Below are 20,964 nucleotides of genomic sequence, written 5' to 3' on the forward strand. Positions count from 1 at the left end.
CTGAGACTCAGCCCCGTAATGGAGTCCGCTATCACCAAGCACACTCCAAACATTCTTCGCACCGCAGGACTCGACGACCAGATTGAAATCCCTTAACTCCCCTCTGCACTCGGCACACAGTAGGGAAACAAAACATCCTCTAAGCTGATGCCCCTCAACATTAATCTATCTCTCTGCTCCACTCATGCACTTGTGCACATGCACACATTCACACACACGCACACACACATGCACACACACACATTTCTCACCGTGGGCATCCTTTTCAGTGCCTTTGTTGCAGTTTTGCATTCCTAATTGTAAACTCTTAGGAGTACAGGCTGGAAATAAGGGAGTGTTGTCTCTCTTTCTTTATCCAATTCCATTCTAAGAGGCTTTTGTCTATGAACATATCCTTACTATACAATATACATGGCGTGTGCGTGTGTGTGTGTCCACTCACCGTAAAATGTAATGCAGCTAAATATAATGTGCTGCAACAGGTTTGTTGTTTACTTCTGAATAATATTTTGGTCTGTTATTCTATCACTTTGTATACTATATTGTATTTCCTGATGTGTTGTTCTCTTTGTGAACACGACAGCAGCTGATGCCTCATTTTCTCCACATGGTAGACATATGATATTAATACAATACAACAGAGGAGCATTAATTGGAGATACTCCATACATTCTTTGTTTAGTCTCTCATACGATATGAATTATTACAGGGGGTTGATGCGTTTCAAATGTGTATCTCTCACCTCAATATTGCCATCTCCTGGCCTAACAGGATTAAGCAAGACGCTCACACGGGCTTCTCTATTGTGGAGCAAATAGTTAGCTTGTGCCAAATGTGTCAGAGGGAGTGATTACACCCCTCAGTGGCCAGTTGGCCCAACACTCCGCCCCCAGTGGCCAGCCCTGTGGGGGCTGTCAGGACCAGGCAGACTGGAGCTTGGTATGGAGCCAGTCTCACATTTAACAGCCAGCTCTCGCCCAGCCCAAGTGTCATCTGCACCTGCCAATGGGAAACAGTTCTCACCCATCAGATAATGGCTCAGAGGAAATTGCTTCAAGAAGGCAACATTCTAGGATGGCAATATGGAGATGTGAAATATATTCAAGGAAGGAAGAGGAGCGGAGGGACCAGGTCATTGAAAAGGCAAAACATTTGCATTGACATACACACAGTCATAGACACACACACTCACGGAATCCCACATAAATATACTCATGCACCCACACACACAAGCTAGGAGGCTATACTTAATCTCCCTGCTTCGAATAATAGAATCGTCCTAATTTATTCACAGCCTGGACTACCAAGTAAATTCTTATTTACCTCACCTGATATAGTAACAGCCAACAACGCAACAGGAATATGGAAGGCAGGCGCGCGTGTGTGTGTGTGTGTACATCCTCGCTGAAAGACGCACTCAAACAAGGAGATTTTCTGCACTGTAGCATCTGCTCTGACCAGTTCGGCAGTGACGTGGAAAATGAAAATCAAAGTGAAAGTTGGATAGGGAGATGTCAAGTCAATATGTGCCTGCAATCATCACACAGAATATCACTGGAGGTTAATGTGCAGGCCTGCTGATCTTTTGGGGCCCTCTTCCATGTAGCTTAAGGCGGTGAAATTCAATATGAAGCATGAAATGTGAAGTAGTCATCATAATTGGATTGAAACCCACAGTGGATCCTTTACCAACAGAAAGTACAAAGAGGCCACACAACACACTAAGAGGAGGAGAGATGGTTTCTCTCAGGATCCAATTGTTTGGTGCACTATTTTTTGCGTTTGCTCGTCTCTGCCCAAATTAGACTGTTATCCACTGTCAGGACTACATGTTCTCTCAATCAGGTGTTCCAAACATTCATTCATAATCTATTTCGCGAGGAGATTAATGATCTGTGTCTGAAGCACGCGCATGCTTTCAGGATGTGTTATTGCTTGAAAGTCTTCTGATGTTAACAGGGCTACACTTCAACCTGTAGATGGCACTCTCTTCCCTGGTTTTAATCCAAATCTGGTTGACTGCCAATTTCAAAATGACTGGCCTCAATTCCCCCCCCAAAAACTGCATGTTTTGCTTTGTGTCTCATTATGAGCCTTAAGCAGGTATTTTTTTAACGACGATGAGACAGGACGTTGCGTTTTTCCGCTCAGTGCTCAAATTATAAGGATGAATATGCTTTTGTGCAACAGTAGCATCTACCTGATGGTACATATGGTCAAAGCTTATTCAAAAACACTTATGCATAATGAAGAGCAGCTAGCAACTGTTGTTCCAATCGTTCTCAGGCAGCGAGCATTAGTTACACAGTGGGGAATGGTTGGAGTGGAGTGGGGGTAGAGGAACCTCAGCCAAACATGATTTGTCTCTGAATACTAATGCCTCTTTTGATCTACCTCGGCTTTTAGGAGATTTAAACAACAAAATATGTCTTTCCACATTTCTTAATAGTCTCAGCCTTTTGTTACCAACATGAAGAAATCCTAGAAACGTGTTTACACGGCATCCATATTAATGATCTGGATTTGTTTAAAACGTGTAGAGTCCACTGAGATCGTATTAGAAGGAAACCCTGTATTATTCATGCTCGGCCCTAATAGACTAATTATTTCATCATAAAATAGTAAGGCTGTTTTATGATTTTCTTATGTTATGCATTTATTTCCATAATTGATCTTTGTTTTACAAATTTATATTTTTTTGTTGCTCCTCACATGTCCTAAATTCAAAAGCTATGCAAAAGACATTTCGTCCCTCCTGAAATGATTCGAATTCATTAATTATAGAGCTGAGGCGAAAACAAAGAGGAAACTAACCGGAAGGAAAAAAACAATTACACCTAATAGCATCAAGGCTACAAGTACCTATATGTGAGTTAGATGGCCCTTAAAGCTATTTAGGGGGCATATTGTGACAGAATGTGAAGTGTGATTAGGGACAGTATGTTAAACATTTGGCCCGTTGTAATCAGTTGGAGAGCTGTGAGGATGAGCTGTGATTGGGGGGTTATCTGTCCCTGTAACGCCACAGGAGGTGCCAAAAGCAACAGAGACCACAAGCCAGTCTGAGCATTTGGCACCTCCACAGCTGCTGCTCACATGCCTCCACCAAAGGCCGGTACCAAGAACACGATAATCTTGTTTTATCTGCCTTTCAGACAGCACAAATGGCTGAGATTAAAACCTCCACATGACCCTCACGCCCAGAGCAGTGACATGTATACCCCCAGTTTATTAGAGCACCTAAGGTTAAAGTGAGATGAGGAAACTGATAAGGGGATGACTGGAAATGGCTGGATGGGTTTCCAGCCTTAACAAAGAGTATTTGCCTATCTAAATTTAATAAACGCTGTGTGATGAAATCAAGTCTATCACTCTTCAAGGCAGTATTGTTATTTAAAATATCCCATTTAAGTATTTAGCATCATGGCTTATGTATACATTATTTATAGGCCAGGTACAATAATATCTACAGGTTTGTAACCCTAATTTTAGAGAGGTATACTTGTTATTATATCTCAAAGGAAATGTATTATATCATTCAAATGGTTCATGTCTTTCATGTCTGTTTATAACTAATGATTTCATCGCTTTCTTTTGTTTTTTAATTTGTGCTTTTTAAAATGTCAGATGACCTTAATGGTGATGGTAGGTATTTTAGCTAAGATGATCATGTTGTGTGGCTTGTGTTAACATATTTCAGTCCTGCAAATGTATTGATATGAAATGGGTGAATTTTGATATTATTTGACCTGCAGGACATGCAGCATCTACAACTGTCATTAAGTAGACGGTGTTGTAACACAGCAGCATTTGTTGTTTCGAACTCAAGCCAGAACGTTGGAAACAAATCTGATTCATATTTTTATTCTGTTTCATGTTGCATGCATAGCTTTTCTATTGTGTTATGTGCATATATGGCTCCCTGTATTGGTATAGATATGAGCAGGTTTGTGGTTATATATTTATATATATATATATTATATATTATATATTTATTTATATTATATTTAGGAATATATCCAGACAAACCAAAACTCAACGATAAAACACAGATTTCTACCAGTTCACCCCTTTATCTCTATGTTTACAAAAACATAGAGATGTAAAAAAGAATGTCCTAGCGTCTCGTTAAAACGCCACGCTTAACGAGACTGGAGACTGACATTTTCTTTTTACTGTAAAACGTCCAAAATATAAAACAATTAACTTAACAAAAATAGCATTTCTATAAAACCTTTTTAAAAACGTTTCTGAATCTCAAATACTGGGAACCTTGAGGCTATGGAGGTGAAACCTGGCTTACAATTTACGAGCAGCGGGTGACATACTGGCTATTATAAAAGGTGGGCCTTTGAGACATTTGTTCCCAGTGGCATATGCCAGGATTACTACTCCCGGTGTCACCAGATGCTTTTTCTGCCTTCCTACCTGGTGGCGTGTGGGGTAGAGAATCTTCAAATGGCCTTCAAATGATGTCAAAGACTGGCTGACATTTGACTGATTCCTTACCTTCACCCTTATTACTGTAATATTGACAGCCAACGCTAGATTAACAATATTCTTACCATTAATTAAAATAACCTCAGTGAGAGAACAGATGGCCAAACCCATTAATGCTCTTACTGTCACCACACACGTCTTAATCAAGCAGTGATCTGCATTAATCACCTGACTTAAGTGACACACAAGTATCACTCCTGTGTTAGCCATGCTTTGTTTGTGGTTTAAACCTCTGGTGACCTTATAATGGTGTAATTTATACTAAGGCACTCAAACACATCGAAGGATACATGAAGAAAATCACAAATGTACAAGTCGTCACCTGCGTAGCCGCTGTTTTAATCATTATGTCTGCGCTTATTTAATTTTAGACTGAGATGTTTTCATCTACAGCTGCTCAGCTGTTACCTTGAACTCGTTGCAACACAAAGTGGTAAGAGCGTGATAAGATTAAAGCATAATCCTCTTAGTGGCAAACAACTAATTTGGCTAATAATTCTGCTTTACCTTCTGACTCCTCAGAGCCACACAATCCTGGATTTCAACACCCAGCCAGCATGGGACTGCTGTGCTGAAGGCTTTGTGTGTCTGGTAATGGCAGAAAAGTATCTTATGTTTGATCCCCCTCTGGCACAATGTTCATATGTTCAGCATGATATTGTTTTAAATAAAATAGAGATGGAGAGCGGAAAACATAACCAAGGAAGGAGTAGATAATGAGAGAGAGAGAAGCAACACTTCTTGTTTACACTCAACATCAGAAGATTTCCCACTTGATGTTGAAAACCACAAGTGGGGATGCAACGATGTTGCACCTCAGAGATTAGGGATATTTAATTGTACTGGCCTGTTTCGCGTATAGCCCAGAATAACACTTAATCTTCAGCATTTGTGGGGGGAAAAACACTTGTTGGTTTGATGTCTTGTGAATTTTAAAACCAGCTCATAGCACTTCTGCTGTAATGGGATGCGACTAAAGCACATTACAAGTTCAATAGACAAACACTGCAGCTATCCATGGCACACAATATAAATTGGCTTACTCTGAAGCAGTGTTTAACAGTTTGTTATTATCTTGTTCACATTGCCTGGTATTCTAGCCAGGAATATATGAAATAAAATGTATTTTTACATTTAGAAAGCTAAGTATGCCCTGTTGTGCTCCTTTTTATTTGACTTGTGTGCCAGTCATATATATTTAACATATAAACACCATGTTCTAGCTACATACACTTGGTACCAGAAGAACTCAGGCCAAAGGTCAATGGTTGACTTGATGGTCGTATCATCAGATCTGCAGTCGGGGACATGAAGTTTGAGTGGGCCGTGTTCAAAGCCTCCACTATTTCAGAGGCCAGAATTGTGGTCGGACACCTGAGAACCCTGTGAGGAGGCTTTGAGGCTGAAGAAGCAGGCTTGGTTGGCCCAGTGATGTCCTGATGCACCGCACACGCACCAGGAGGAAGGGCATCGGCACCGATGGAGCGTGGAGAATTTGTTCCGTGTCAGCAGCAATGTGAGCTTTGTGGTGAAGAGGGAGCTGAACCGGAAGGCAGAGCTATTGATTTACCAGTCGATCTACGTTCCAACCCTCATCTGGGTGGTTATAGTTATGAGCTGTGGGAAGTGACAGAAAGAATGAAAGAGGCCGCAACGAGTGTTCTCTGTAGGATGGCTGGCCTTAGAGATGGGGTGAGGAGCTCAGATATCCTGAGGGAGCTGGAGTGGAGTCAGCTAAGTGGTTTGGGCATGGGATCTGTAGGATTTCCTTTGGATGTTTTCCCGGCATATCCAATTGGTAGGAGACCTTGGGGTGGACCCAGAACCCGCTGGAGGGAATATATCTCATCTTCTTTGGAAACAGCATGAGATCTGCCAGGAGGAGCTGAAACACGTTGCTGGGGAGACACCCGGACTACCTTCGTCTGCTGCCACTCCAACCTGGCACTATAAACGTCAGAAAATGGATAGATGGGTGGACATTTAGTATAAAAGCAAAAAAATTGGGCTGATATAACACTGTAATTGTGGCAGGACAGAGCTACCCCCAACTACTCTGGCTGACACAGTATCACATAGTCTGTCTGGTCTCTGTGGCTGTTGTGTGCTTTTTCACACCTCCCTATATGTGCCCTCTTGGGGGCTCAGACAGCTTTAACCTACACTTTTGTGAGGTGTCAAGGGCCCTTTGAAGGTCCATAGACGTCTTTTAATCAGCAAAAGTTAATCACCCATATGGCTGACAAAGGTCTGGTTGACTCATGCTCTTTTGTTATCACTATGGAGTTGTTCCAGGGGAGTGTGTCCTGTGTGTCTGTGTCTGTGTGTGTGTGTGTGTTTGAAGGGGAGGGGGGGATCATTAAATTAAGTTTATTCGTCTGACTTCTTTGTTCTTCTGACTTCGAAGGCTCTTGTTTTCTAACTTTTGTTGAAAATGGTACATTAAGTGGATTTGAGTGTTTATTACAATGGCTGGTCTTGATTACCCATTTCCTCTAACATGTCTCATTGACAATGTGGGTGTCCAAAACAGTACACTAATCACATTACACTTGTCTGACGTTGGTGGTTTTCTTTACTGCATTGCACTTAAATTCCTCCTCCGCTATTTGAAGAGATGAGACAATGTTAATGGCTGCACGACAGAAAGAAATACTTTATTATGTCATTCATCGAAGGGCAATATTCACATGAATAGGTATTATTCTGAGAACAAAATAATGAAATACATGTTTATGGATTCATCATTTCGTTTTATTGCACTTTAATGTCATAGTACGGCTTTTGATGAGAAGTGTGCGATTATAAATAGTTGTGTATGAATAACAATAAAAGTCATCAGGCCCTACAGTCATTCATAATAATATGTCTTCTTCCAGTTTCCCATGTTGGCATTTCCACATGCTTTTATACAGCAGTGTTGGAGTGTAACTAAGTACTAAGTACATAAGTACTTTACAGCAATATATATTTCAGCTGACATCAATATTTAGTTGCTAGTTAGATGATACAGTCAAATAATTATACAGAGTTAAAGATTACATTACCCAGCGCAGTCATTTTCCTCAATCTAATTTTCTCTAACTGATACACACAACTAATCAATCCTTCAGGCGTTCAATAGGTAGACTTCAGCTTCTCCGGTGACACTGTAGTCCTATTAGAGTCCCCTAAGTGATTAACTTAGTTAATTGATTGCCATGTTCAGATTTATTTAAGTCGCACTGATTCATCAGCCTGATTAAAGCCACACAATGAGTTTATCTAATAAACCATTTGCTCCCACAAAAGTGATCAGCATGTTCGCTGCAGAGCCCAAACGTGTCCCTGTTGGTGCATGAACCACTGGAAGGCCATTGGTCGATGGGGCAGCCTATTTGCATACAGCGGGGCTTATAGACCCACACAGCAAAGTCAGAGTTGAACACAGTTGTGATTTGACCTGACGTAGCACGGGTGGTGAATTGTTTGCATCATTTATGACTCTTTTTTTTGTTGTTAGCTGCACTTTGTAACCCCTCAACATGGGATTTTGCAAGATGTCAGAGATGTTGCTGTGCACGGTGCTCTCTTTATTTGTATACTCTGCTCAGAGTACAACCACAAGGTATTTCACCTATGAAGAGGATGCACCTGGAACGGAGATAGGCAATCTGTCCCAAGATTTAAAGATTGATCCGGCTGATGACCCCGACACGTCGTTCCGCTTCATGCAAGAAAACAACTCGTCTGTGATTGACATGAGGGAGATGGACGGACTCCTGAGTGTGGCGGAACTGATTGACAGGGAGCAGCTCTGCCCCAGGTCTCCGCGCTGCTTCATCACCTTTGACGTCGTGGCCTTCTCGAAAGAAAAGTTTCAACTCATCCACGTGGAGATCGAGGTGAAAGACATTAACGACCACTCTCCTCATTTCCCACGGAACGAGACCAACCTGGAGATCGTGGAGAACGTCCCGCTGGACTCCAGGTTCCCACTGCAGATCGCCCTCGACCAGGACGTGGGGGAACACTACATCCAGAGCTACAACATCTCTGCCTCTGGTCATTTCGCCGTTGAGGTGCGACATCGGGATGATGGAGTGAAGTTTGCTGAGCTGGTGCTGGTGAGGGAGCTCGACCGGGAAGTGGAGGACCGCTTCACCATCCGAGTCACCGCCACTGACGGAGGAGTGCCGGCCAAGTCCGGCTCAATGGTGGTCCACATCCGCGTGCTGGACTTTAATGACAACAGCCCGACGTTTGAACACAGCTCGCTGAAAGTGGAGCTGAATGAAGACTGCCCCGTCGGCCACAGAGTTCTCAAAGTGCACGCGTTTGACCCCGACGACGGGGTTAACGGCGAGGTGACGTACTCGTTCGCCGACGGGCTGTCGGCAGAAGCCGGCCGCCTCTTCCAAGTCGACCCCTTTTCCGGGGACGTGACTTTGAAGGCGCTGGTTGATTTTGAGAAAAGGAGGTCATATGAGCTGAACATCAAAGCCTCGGATTTAGGCACACACTCTGTCCCATCCAGCTGCAAAGTCGTGATAGACATCGTGGATGTGAATGACAATGCCCCTGAAATCAGCATCAAACCGATGACTTCCAGCACCGATGGAGTCGCTTACATCACAGAAGCTGCAGCCGAGGAGAGCTTCGTGGCTCTGATCAGCACCTCGGACAGAGACTCTGGCTCCAACGGGTACGTGCGCATCAGCCTGCTCGGGCACGAACATTTCACCCTACAGCAGGCATATGGGGACTCCTTCATGATTATTACCAGCACGACTTTGGACAGAGAGAAGATCCCAGAGTATAATTTGACTGTAATTGCAGAGGACCTTGGAAGTCCACCCTTCAAAACTGTCAGACAGTACACCATCCGGGTGACAGATGAGAATGACAACCCCCCTCTCTTCAGTAAGTCATTTTTTGAAGTTTCAGTCCTGGAAAATAACATCCCGGGTTCATATGTAACCACTGTTGTTGCTCGAGATCCTGACGTGGGAAAGAATGCCAAAGTTTCATACAAACTCATAGATTCAGAGGTGACAGGAGGATCTCTAATGTCCACTTATGTTTCAGTGGATTCACTCTCGGGTTCTTTGTACACTTTGAGGTCTTTTGATTATGAGACTCTTCAGCAGATTGAGCTGGTCATCCAAGCTGAAGACAGAGGTTCCCCCTCTCTTTCAAGCACATCAACAATCAGAATTAAAGTTGTGGATCTGAATGACAATTATCCATACTTCACCTTCCCCGTCCTTGTGAACGACTCTGCTGATATCCCTCTGCCTTTGAATGCACCCACTGGCTATCTTGCCCTTCGCGTCTCAGCTGAAGACGATGACGAGGGAGTGAATGGCGAGCTCCACTACCAAATTGTACAAGGTGACCCGCAGCTCTTTACAATGAACAAAGACACTGGAGAAATTGCTTTGAAACAATGGCCGACATCTGAAATCGGAGACGTGCTGGAAATGAAAATCGCGGTGAGTGACAATGGCAGATCCCCGCTCGGTAGCAGTGCCACCATTAGGTTTGTCGTCTCAGACACACAGCCCTCGGAAGACCAAGTTGTCATTGTGTTGCGGTCAAGCGATGAAGAAGGCTCCGGCTTGGACGGCTCACTAATTGTCATTATTATGCTCAGCGGGGGCTGTGCATTGTTGCTGATTGCAATAATGGTTGTTGTTGTGACGTGCAAGCTCAGCCACGGACGGAGAAGCCGTGGCTCCAAGAGAGAAGCCCGTCACAGCCTGTTCGACGGAAGGCCCATTCCCATGCTCGGCTCCACCGAACAGAACATGTACACCGGACAACAAGGCTTCTTCCACGAGAGAACCTCCTCGTCCCTGGATGATTCCTGCCTGTATGAGCAGAGGAGTGGGGACTCAGAGACAAAGGTGAGTCAACTACAGGGATATTTTTTATTTTGATCTCTTATTTTCATGTGCATATGATGTTCCCAAATGCTGCCTTGATCTCTGTGCCAGAAATGGAAACTGAGCTCTCTGCTGTCATTCTGTTTGTTCCCTTAGATGTTCCTGCCCTCCAAGCCTTTCCAAGCAACATCTGTGTGGCAAGGTGACAAATACTGCTTGCAAGTGAGGTAAGACAACTAAATTAAATTTATTTTCTCAGATAGGATATGATTTATTCACAGTCAAATCTGGCTGAACACAGGGGGCACTTAACATGCACCGTGCATGCATTGTGTTGCTTGTGGCGTTCCTGTGGAATGAGGTTAGATGGGAAGGATAGAGACAGGCCTCGCATGTGAAAAAAATAGATCAATAATCAAGCTAATGTGCTGCAGTGGTGGCTCATACTGTATCCGTTGATTGTGTTTGCAGTGGCATTGGCAACAGCGACCAGCTGAGCGTAAAGGACAGTGGGAAAGGGGACAGTGACTTTAACGACAGTGACTCTGATATCAGTGGCGACGGAGGCAAAAAGAACTTCAGCACCTTCCAACCAAAGCTTAAAGGTACGTCTTCTTCTTTCAAGATTTGGCATCACACACTACATACAGCTCAACATAAATATTCACCAGAATAAATGTGGTTTCTAATTTCTGCATCAACAATTTCTCATCTTTATTCTTCTCTCTTTTTTTCATTTTTATTTCAGGTTCATCCAGCACTGCTAACAGCTTGTCGGGGGATTGCCAAAGCATGTACTGTGCAGTACCACCGCAGAGCTTCAGAGGCCCCATAGACAATGCATACACCATCGGATTCTCCCCAGTACCAGTTTTCAACAATCCTCATGGCTATCCTCACTTTTGGAAGGACACTTATGGCACAAATCGCCCAAACTCGAGGACCAGCATTCAGACCTTCTCCAAGACCGGGACCCTCCCGTCTTACTTTCCTCAGCAGCAGCGCGAAGCGGGTGTCGGACCTGATGAGCTCCACAACCAGAGTCCAACTATTGTTACTGTGGCCACGGCATCAGAAGTTGCCACTATCTTTTAAAAACTGTGTTCATGAGCTAATTGAGATGTATTTCGAGGATGTAAATATTTGTAAAAACTGGTAATTGCTATGAAGTCAACAGGTGTATATATTTTCTTTCAGTTGATAATAATTATTATAAAATGTTTAATGTTTATTCATGTCACGTTTTTTCAAAAATACTGTATTATATGATGCACACTGGTGTTTCTTTGCCCAATAAAAGTGTGATTTGAATTATAAAAAAAAGGGTAATATTTTCAAAAAATAATCTCAAATACGACGATTGTCACTAATATAGCGAGATCAAACAATCTATTTAACTGAGAAACATTGCATTTTGAAGATTCAATATAATCCCCTTGCTAGTTGAAACATGTTTGAATGTGTGAACACGTAGAACACTCCCTCCAGTTTGAATCTACATGATCAAGACTGCAGTCAGTGATGATCAGATGTAAAATCTCAAGCTGCTGCATTACCTGGGAGACTGCCTTTGAAGACTCCTAGGTTGCTGGGTTGAGTTTTTTTGCATGCAAATGAGTAGAGTAGAGCCGGTACTCGAGTGGAAAATAAAGTATAAACCATTATTCCTACAAAACCATGCTGTGAGTTGTCACACCTGCTTCTAGTCTTCTAAATAATGATAATTCCTGTACACAACACTGTACAGCATGTATTAGGATGCGTGACAAATTCCTGACTGAGCTTGTGCTTTGTGAGGGGCGAATGTTTAGCTCTTGTATATTGACTTAGCTATAACATGGGACAGCATATTCACAGGATGAAATACAGTTTCCTCATGTAAGTCTGAATACTCTGACTTTGATAAGCTTTATTGTCCTATTTGCAGAATAGGTCACTTTTATTAAATTCAATACATTCATCATGTGTAGGGCAAGTGCAAACTGTCCCTGGTCCTGAATGATTTATTGAGTGTAAAAACCATAACCAACACTTGACAAACATCACCCTGAATACTTGTTAGTAGTTGTTGAGCTTTTATACGTATAGCTGCAGCATACAAGTTGTACAACATTTGCATTATTCCCTCACTCGCATCTACCAAAAATAAGCAGCAACATAATTTCAGTAAATGGAGGACACACAAATGCAAGACACCAGAAAGTCTAACTAAATTATGCAAGATAAAGTCAATTAAATACATATCTTAATCTAGGGACCATGTCCATTGGGAGGTTCATGGGTTTTCATCAGCAACTTCAAATGAACAGTATTGCTTTTCATCAACATTTAAGTTGAGTAACTAAAAGGCTAGTCTGAGAAAATATGCATTTAACATGATATTAAATACCTGCTGAATTTCATCTGCTCGTGCACTACGTTACAGTATTTTGTCCTCATTATTTTTAAGGTCACTTTAAATGAGTCTTTGATGCATGAACGCAAATGAGACAAGAAAGAAAAAGGGTTGTTGCAAACTACATAATAGCTATCTAAGGGCCAGTCCTGAAGAGAAAATAAATAGTTTCCAACACTGCTGCCAAGGAAGAGCTATCAGTGGAAGCTGACGGCAAACTGAGCCATTATTTTTTCTTCTTCTCTGTTTTCTGTTCTTTCGCTGGAAAAGGTGGCTAAGAGCAGGGCTCATTTGCATAAGCATAAATACCTGCTTTTTGATAGCTGTGATAAAAGCTAGAATAGAGTGGATTAGATACCTTTTAAACTGTAAAGCACTATGCAGAGCTCTCACACGGTACCACCATGTGACTCATGAATAGAGAACAGTGTTCCATTTGTTTTCCTTCATAAGTACCTTTGATCACTATTTTTGAATTTTACCACTCCCAATCTGCAAAGACACTGCAGTTGTTATTCTCTTTATTTTAGGCTCAGAGTCCACTGAGGATTCAAGGGCATGTGCTACAAAAGGCAAAGCAATAAGAAAGAAGGTCATATTTGTGCCCCCAGTGATGTGCACGGGTCTGACAGAGCCAATTGTACAGCGAGGGAAAATGCATTTATCAATCAATACGATGTGATTCCCTTCGTCGTTGCTTTATATGCACCTTGTAGGTCAAATCGCTGTGCGTTGACCTGACAATTTGAGCCACGAGGTATTATTCATCTGCACAGCTTGGTATAAAATGTGTGCCTGTTTGAAAATCACTGCTGGCGGACACTGTGTTCATTCCTATCCAAATGGAGTTCACATTAATATCCCGCAGCAGCTTTTTACAACACATTTGAAATCTCTTGAGGTAATAGAAAAATTATGTTTTAGAGACGGTTTTCAGCTCATCAGTAGTCTGCTGACAAGTGAGGCAGATGTACACTGGTCATTTCTAGCCTCTGCACCTGTTGGTGGTGGCTTTACTTTTGATAAATGGCTATCTGTATGACTGTGATTATGTTGTTATGGCCTCTGAGCATCTCAAGTTTAGATCCCCGGTGTACCAAGTGTGTTAAGATGCAGTATTTGTAAATCGATTTCATTTGGTGCTTCAGGGCCATCCCACAATGCAATAGTTTTCACGACTCGCACCTCATCTCCATCTTAGTCTCAACTGCCAAGTGTAGGTATTGACTTTTGGATGTTTTGAATTGTGGGCTCGGTGTGTGAAAAAAAATAACACCATTTATTTTCCACTTGACAGTTTGTATAGAAGGAAAAGTTGTTCATCCACCATAAAGGTGTCTGCGTCATTTACAATAAATTATATCTGACCAAGCTGATGGGATGTTGTTGGCTTCATCCATCGTCTAAACATACACCAAGTCGTATAGTTATCCACTGCTCTTTTGTCCCTTTTCACCCACAGTCCAGGCCAGTTCAGATGTTAGATGTAATTTAAAGGAATAGTTTGATATCTTTTGGAAAATATGCTCATTCACTTTCTTGCGGAGAGTCAGATGAGAAGATTGATACCACTCTCTGTTTCCAATCTCTATTATGCTGCTAGGCCTGGCTCCAACTTCATTGAGGGACAGACACAAGAGTGGTATTGATCTTTTTATCTATCTCTCGGAAAGAAAACAAATAGGGCTAATTCCCGAAAATCCCAATATTCTAATCTGAGAATGTTGCTTTCTTTCTATGTAAAATGATGTAACATTCTTTCTGCGTCTTAATGCTTCGTTTTGAATTGATTCACGGTTTTATTTTTGATTCTGAATTACATTTTTATCTGTATAGTAGCTTCCTTGTCACACATTACTTTGTTGTATGTTAAATATACAGTTTTTGTATCCATGATTTTGTAGACTTAAAATGTTAGGTTACATTCTTTTTATCTTTATATGATCATTCAGACGTACTGTTTGTATGAGAAAACAAGGAGAATTGAAATATTTTGTCTTGAAAACACTATATTGTGTTAATATTACACTATACGTAGTTTGACATTAACTATACTTAGAAGTGCAAAGTGTAGCTAAACTGGGAACTATTGATTGCATGCTTGAACATGTTGTAATTATGCCACTCAATTAAAAAGCTGGAAACAATTCTGGCTGTAGCTATGACATTTAAAAGAGATTGAAGACACATAAAACACAACCATTATGTTTATGTGTCTTCTTTTTGAAAATCCACTAACAGTAGGCCATTGAGAATAGAAGGATGTGAATATGATTTAGATGAAGATTTCCAAAACATGAACATCAGTGTGTGAACTTCTCTCAAGACATCTGGGCTTGTGTGGGTTTGAATTGAGTCATTTGATGTGATTGATTTGATATATGTACTGCTTTAATATGATGTGCTGGATTTACTTTGTATCTCGAAAGTCAGAGACAAATAATGAGAGAGAGAAGTCGCACTAACAACAATTCATCATTGTAAAAAATAATCAATTTCAAAGGAAATGTTGTCAGTTGATATGCTGTAGAAGTCCTCTAGCAATTTCAGCTACCCAATCAATCATTGCTGTTTAACATCATCATTTTAGGCATTTCCTCAATTTCTAAATCTTCAAAACAATAAAAACAGTGATTCTAACCACCATTAGCAATATCTGTCTGTTCTATTTATACCACTAGGGGGAAACATCCTTCTATGCAACCTCAAAACATGCTGAGGGAACATCATTCCTACATGTGGTCCACAGTTTTATGTCCAGCAACATGGGTAAAACATAATAAGAACACTATGATTCAACAAACTAAACCGCTTATATAATGCGTTTCTTTTATGACTGGTTCATTAGAACTCAAGCATCTGTCTCTGCTAAAGCCAGGAGGTGTGATTCATGAGTTGTTGCTATGCTATTACAAAATGTCAGTTTTTAATGGAGTTCTACTTAGTGCCACACAAAGCCTGTGTTCAACTGTAACATAAGGGTGGAGCATTAATGTGTCAGTACTTTTTATATTCATGCTATTTAAGACGTGTTCTTTCATTGTAGGACTAGAGCTTTCAGGGAAAAGTTCAACATACAGCAGTGTTGTTGTTGCTGTTTACATTTCATTCAGTGCGACTGGTGATTTTAATGTTTCACTCCGGGTTTGTATTTTCTGGAGGTTTTATATATGTTGAATTCAATCTGTGAACAAACAAACAAATGAGTATAATCTAAGGGGCTATGGCAATCAGACCATCAAGTGCTCATTTTCCGATGGGTTATTCAATGGCACACTCACTCTATTTTCCCACGGTCTTCTCTTGTATCTTTATCTTAAACAGAACCGAGAACCAAGCACATTCATATTCTTGTTTGTGCCCTTACTGTAAAACATATTCATTATTCCATAGAAACAGCAGGAATAAATAATTCACATTTCTATTGAACGCATTTACAATACTCTATAACAAAAGCTGGAATCCCAATTGAGCTTGTATTCAATGATGAGCTGTTATTATGCATCTTTATAAATAACAAATATCATAGTGTGCATGAGTGAACAGCGTATTCTGAATGTTACCCTCAGTGACAGAAGAAGCAACAATAAACACAAATGATCTCCCTTCAAGCCTCTTTATTATATGGCGTGTATACAAACAGATTCAGAAACAGAATGCTTCTCATCTCATCTGGCTGACAACCAGAGGAATATTAATTCAGTTTATCACTGCATAAATGTGCATGTGGAGTGGCTGCTGCTTCCTCACCTCAGTCGCAGACGGCTTGACCTCTGTCTTAAACAGTAATGGCAATGCCTGCAGGTCTCCATCTAGCGAGTGTGTCAGCTCACACATAGAGCTCCGGTCCTGAGCTGATGATGATGATAAATCTTTGCCAGTTGTTCACCAGTTGATTGTGGTTTACTGCTGAGCCGGGAGAGTGTCAGTGTGGGCCGTCGTGGAGACAGCTGTCAAAGGAAACACAGTCTTTATGCTGTTCTCTGCTATATGGAAGAGAGAAATAAGGGAGAGGATGAGAGGAAGAGTAGGAGGACAGAATAATATGTTGCATCAATCAGTCTAAATTACTTGCTTATGTAATTAGCAAACAATGTTTTGTTTCTCCGGTTCCCTGAAGTTATTAGGTTCACAGTTAACCTTGAAGTAATTGGAAAGGCTTCGTTGATGTTTCCCTATCTGTATGAGACTGACAGTTTATTTTTCTTCTCTGGATGGCTTCCCTCCTCTTTCATGTTGCTACAGTATTTATGAATTTGTTTCCTTTCACTTTACAGTACTGCCTAATACTAATTGGTGGTGAGTTATATGGGTTATTCACATCCTACTAGGTGTCATGCTGTCTTCCTTCCTTCCCGATATTAACATCACTGAGAATTGTCGAACCTAATAACATGGTGTTGTTGCTCTGGTTATACTGCTGCACAAATTACACCTTCGTAGAAAATGGGATAATCTCAAACATAAATTTATACACTAACTGTGCAGCCACTGCTTCTCCAACGAGTCCCTGACATTTTAATGTGATGCTTCATCTGCAATTAGACATGCACTGCATGGCCATTGGCTTATTATTATTTAGTGTGAATTACTAAACGTTCACTTTGGACTCCTCTTAATTTGAAAGGAGAGCTCAGTGCGGGGCTTTGTTTCGCCTTCCGTTCACATTAAGCATTAATAGGTTGGACAGTGTTTCACTAAAAAATGAATTTAGCTGCCATGGTTTTGATGACTTCCATGTCAGTGGCATGCCACAGGATACAATGTGGTTGTAAGTGGAAAGACTCAGAACTGGGATGATGAGCCTCATACATGTGAGAAAAAGTTGTCCCCTCAGTGTTTAAAAGTATGGGATAAAAAACATCCAAAGATGAAAAAACAAAACAAAAAAGGTAAAGCAATCTGTTACGGAACATCTTGGAGTGTTTGCGTATAGCCAATGCTTTGCTCAGTTTGGTTCCTTTTATATTTTTCACAGAAAAAAAAATATATTTAATTTTCTGATAGTCTCTCGCCTCTGTCGGCCACTACGCTGGATGGATATCTGCCAGAGAAGTTAATTTAAATGACTTTTTGAGGATGGTGATTGATCCATTGCATACTAAATATGTTCTTCTGGCCTTTGATGAAGTGTCACCGCAGAAAGAATAAGGAAATGTCATGAGCTCTCCTAAATCACTGTGCTATTGTGTCTGTCTATTATCACTGTTCTATCTAATTATGGAAGCGCTGCTCGTTCCACGGCTCGCACCTTCCGGTAATCCCACCCAGAATACTGAAAGCTAGTTATTGTCAACATTAGAAATCCTATGATGAGTTTAGCATACTGTAGTATTCTTTTTAATACACTGACATTTGAAAAGTATTTTTCTTCTTGCTCATGTCTAATATTTCAAATATATAAAAACAAAAAGTGCTTTGTTTATTGTTTTCTTTGGGATTGTCAAGGATCGTGGAGGATGAGGCAGGTTTTCTTTTGTTTACCCAAGCAGATCACAGTCTGGGTCATATTAGGGATGTTTACTCCTCCTGTCAAAGGATAAGTTGTATATTTTAGCTCAGGAAATGAAAAATGTAGTGGCATGCTGTGTACAGACACCACAGTAATGTCACCTTGAGTGAGCACTTCTCTTGTCTGGAGTGGCAGGTGATATCAGAGGACAAACTCCATTTTGACCTTGTGTTCACTCATCACAACAAAAAAACACAAGAGAAGAGCAGCAGCGGGAGAAAAAAAATTGAAAAAGAAGAAATCACACCCATTACATTTAAAATGTTATTGCTTCAGTCAGCTGATATCACCGGCATGGCTGCAGATAACTGCACTTCGCTCTGTCTGGAGCAATGGATGGTTAGATTTGATGTTTACAGTGTTATTAAAAATGCAAAAGAACAACAAATCTACATTAACATTCAGTGCCGTAGAGGTGTGATTGAATCCATCATTAACTAAGTCATTTTCGTGGCCAGCATAGCAACACCGTGACCTCCATTATTTCCCCTTTGAAATTGCATTCACTTTATTCGCCTCTTTGGCTCTCCAATACCTTGAATCATTTCTCCTGGGAGGTGTATTTTTTTCTAACATGCTGCTTCTCCTCCAGTCCTATGGAACCAGCAATTCGCTCACACTGTTATGTGGGACACTTGAGCTAAGAGGGAGACGAGGCAGCTGGCACAACCTTCCGGAGACTGTGCACTAGATTCAGCTCAGGGAAATTTAGACAGGGGCCCTCGAAGATAAACTGGCACACATGTTATATTTATCTTGATTATACATGGATCTTTTGTGGCGCAAATCAAATCAAATCTTTTGATGCATGAGCATAGGTACAGATAAAGATTGATTTAGTTTTGAGTTTACTCTAAACTTGTGTACTCCCAAAGTCTCCTTACTGTAAGCAAATAAGCTTTATTATCTACTGTATATGATTCCTAAAGGACTATTCATAATTTGGGGAAATGCCCTTTGCTTTCTTTCTGAGAGTTAGATGAGCACATTGATACCACTGTGGAGCTAAAGCCAGGAGGAAATTAGCTTAGCTTAGCTTAACATAAAGACTTGAAGCAGTTGGAGACAGCTAGCCTAGATCCGTCTGAAACTGAAGCATTTATCTATCAGCACCTCTAAAGCTTACTTATGAACACCTTGTTTGTTTACTCCATGCAAGCAGGAAGGTAATAATTACAAGTCGTGTTATGGTGAATTGCACGCTGTAACCTTTGCTTGGAAAACTGGGATCTGGTAATCAGGTTGAGGTTACCTGGCAACTCAAGACGCTGCACAGAAGTGTTGTGTGTATACATTGTTAGATTGTAGCTCCCTCCAAAACCACAAGTTGTCCTTTTTATTTTATGTACAGATTAAACAAACATAATAACCTGTATTAGTTAGTGACGCTGGTAAACGTAGAGTTGATCTTCGGACAGAGCTGTTTCCCCGTTGTACTAATCAATTCTTCTAGCTCCTATTTGCCAAAACATCCAACTGTTCCTTTGAATCAAAGTTTCAGTGCATATTTATGCTTTATTCTCAGGTTGTTTTTCAATAGTTTGACAGAATAATTGTAACTTTAGGTCTACTTACTTGCATTTATCTGCATCTGTCTTCATCCCCAAATGGAGATGGTTCAGCTTTAATCATGTGACAGAAGTATTAAACATATGGTCTCAGATCGTTCTCTGGCCGTCCACTAACTCCTCAGCAAGGAGAACTCTTACCTGTGGACCCTTTAACAGTTCTTGGTTTGGTGTTTAAAGACAGTAGAGGTCGTTCGTTTCCAGTGTTCTTTCAGTCTCTTGTCCAGGTTCCTCGCCATTGCCTCAAAGTACTGCTCCCCGCAGCTGTCACACGGGGTGTCATACACCACTAGTTCTTCACTCCAGGGGGGTTTCTATCTTTAGGGCATACCAGCACAGACGTTAAGGTGTGGAATGGTTTGTAGTAAGTGCTGACACCTTGTGACTTAAAGGCTTTATAGATGTTCTGACATTACAGTATTATCAGAGAGAACAAATGCCTTCAACTGAGCTGCTAAGTGTTGTTGAAAGCATCAAAACCTCCCACTTGAGAATATTATAGGATATTCCTATGATCATCAAACAAGAACTCTCTCAGTAATTGTGAACATGTGTTATATGCTTGTTTTGAAATATGAGCATCAAATTGTTAGTGCATCGAGCCTCTGAAGCTACACGGCAGGTTGTAGAGTACTGGAGTCTAACAAGTTAGGACATGAGGTCATTACTGAGATGAATAATCAATGCATTTCTGGAAGGGTGATTCGTCCTGACGACTGCAATACTGTAGTCTTTCCAGCTCAGGCTTTTTACAATTACGGGACTAATTTGTAATACGAATCCAGATTCTTTAATATAACCTACCTGATTAAATGGTAAATAGTATAGATTGGCTGAAATATTTACGATGCATGTTTTGGCTGCAGTTACAAATATTGGGACCATGTTACATGTACAACATATCAAGATGCAATGTTTGACTGTATTTGATCATATTGCATTGTGTCAGGTTTGACTTAGATCTACTTATTAATAAAGTTGGTAGTTTGTGTTGTGAACAACAGACAAAACCAGCAACTGAAAAAAAAGAATCCTTAGTTTGCTTCCTTGCAGTGAATATTTAACACATTTGACCTCCTGACATGTTGGCTCGTATGAAAGCACTTTGGATCCTGCTTTGTT

The 20,964-nt window shown here is 41.0% G+C and overlaps 1 protein-coding gene across 1 annotated transcript; it reads left to right on the forward strand.

Moving 5' to 3' along the window:
- Positions 1-8,024: 8,024 nt before the first annotated feature.
- On the forward strand, positions 8,025-11,462 carry pcdh8 (protocadherin 8). The gene is made up of 4 exons (XM_034562368.1): positions 8,025-10,388; positions 10,524-10,594; positions 10,839-10,972; positions 11,116-11,462. The coding sequence occupies exons 1-4, from the start codon at positions 8,025-8,027 to the stop codon at positions 11,460-11,462; spliced, it is 2,916 nt and encodes a 971-aa protein (XP_034418259.1).
- Positions 11,463-20,964: the final 9,502 nt, after the last annotated feature.

Source organism: Cyclopterus lumpus, chromosome 21 (assembly GCF_009769545.1).
Source record: "Cyclopterus lumpus isolate fCycLum1 chromosome 21, fCycLum1.pri, whole genome shotgun sequence".
Lineage (NCBI taxonomy): Eukaryota > Metazoa > Chordata > Actinopteri > Perciformes > Cyclopteridae > Cyclopterus > Cyclopterus lumpus.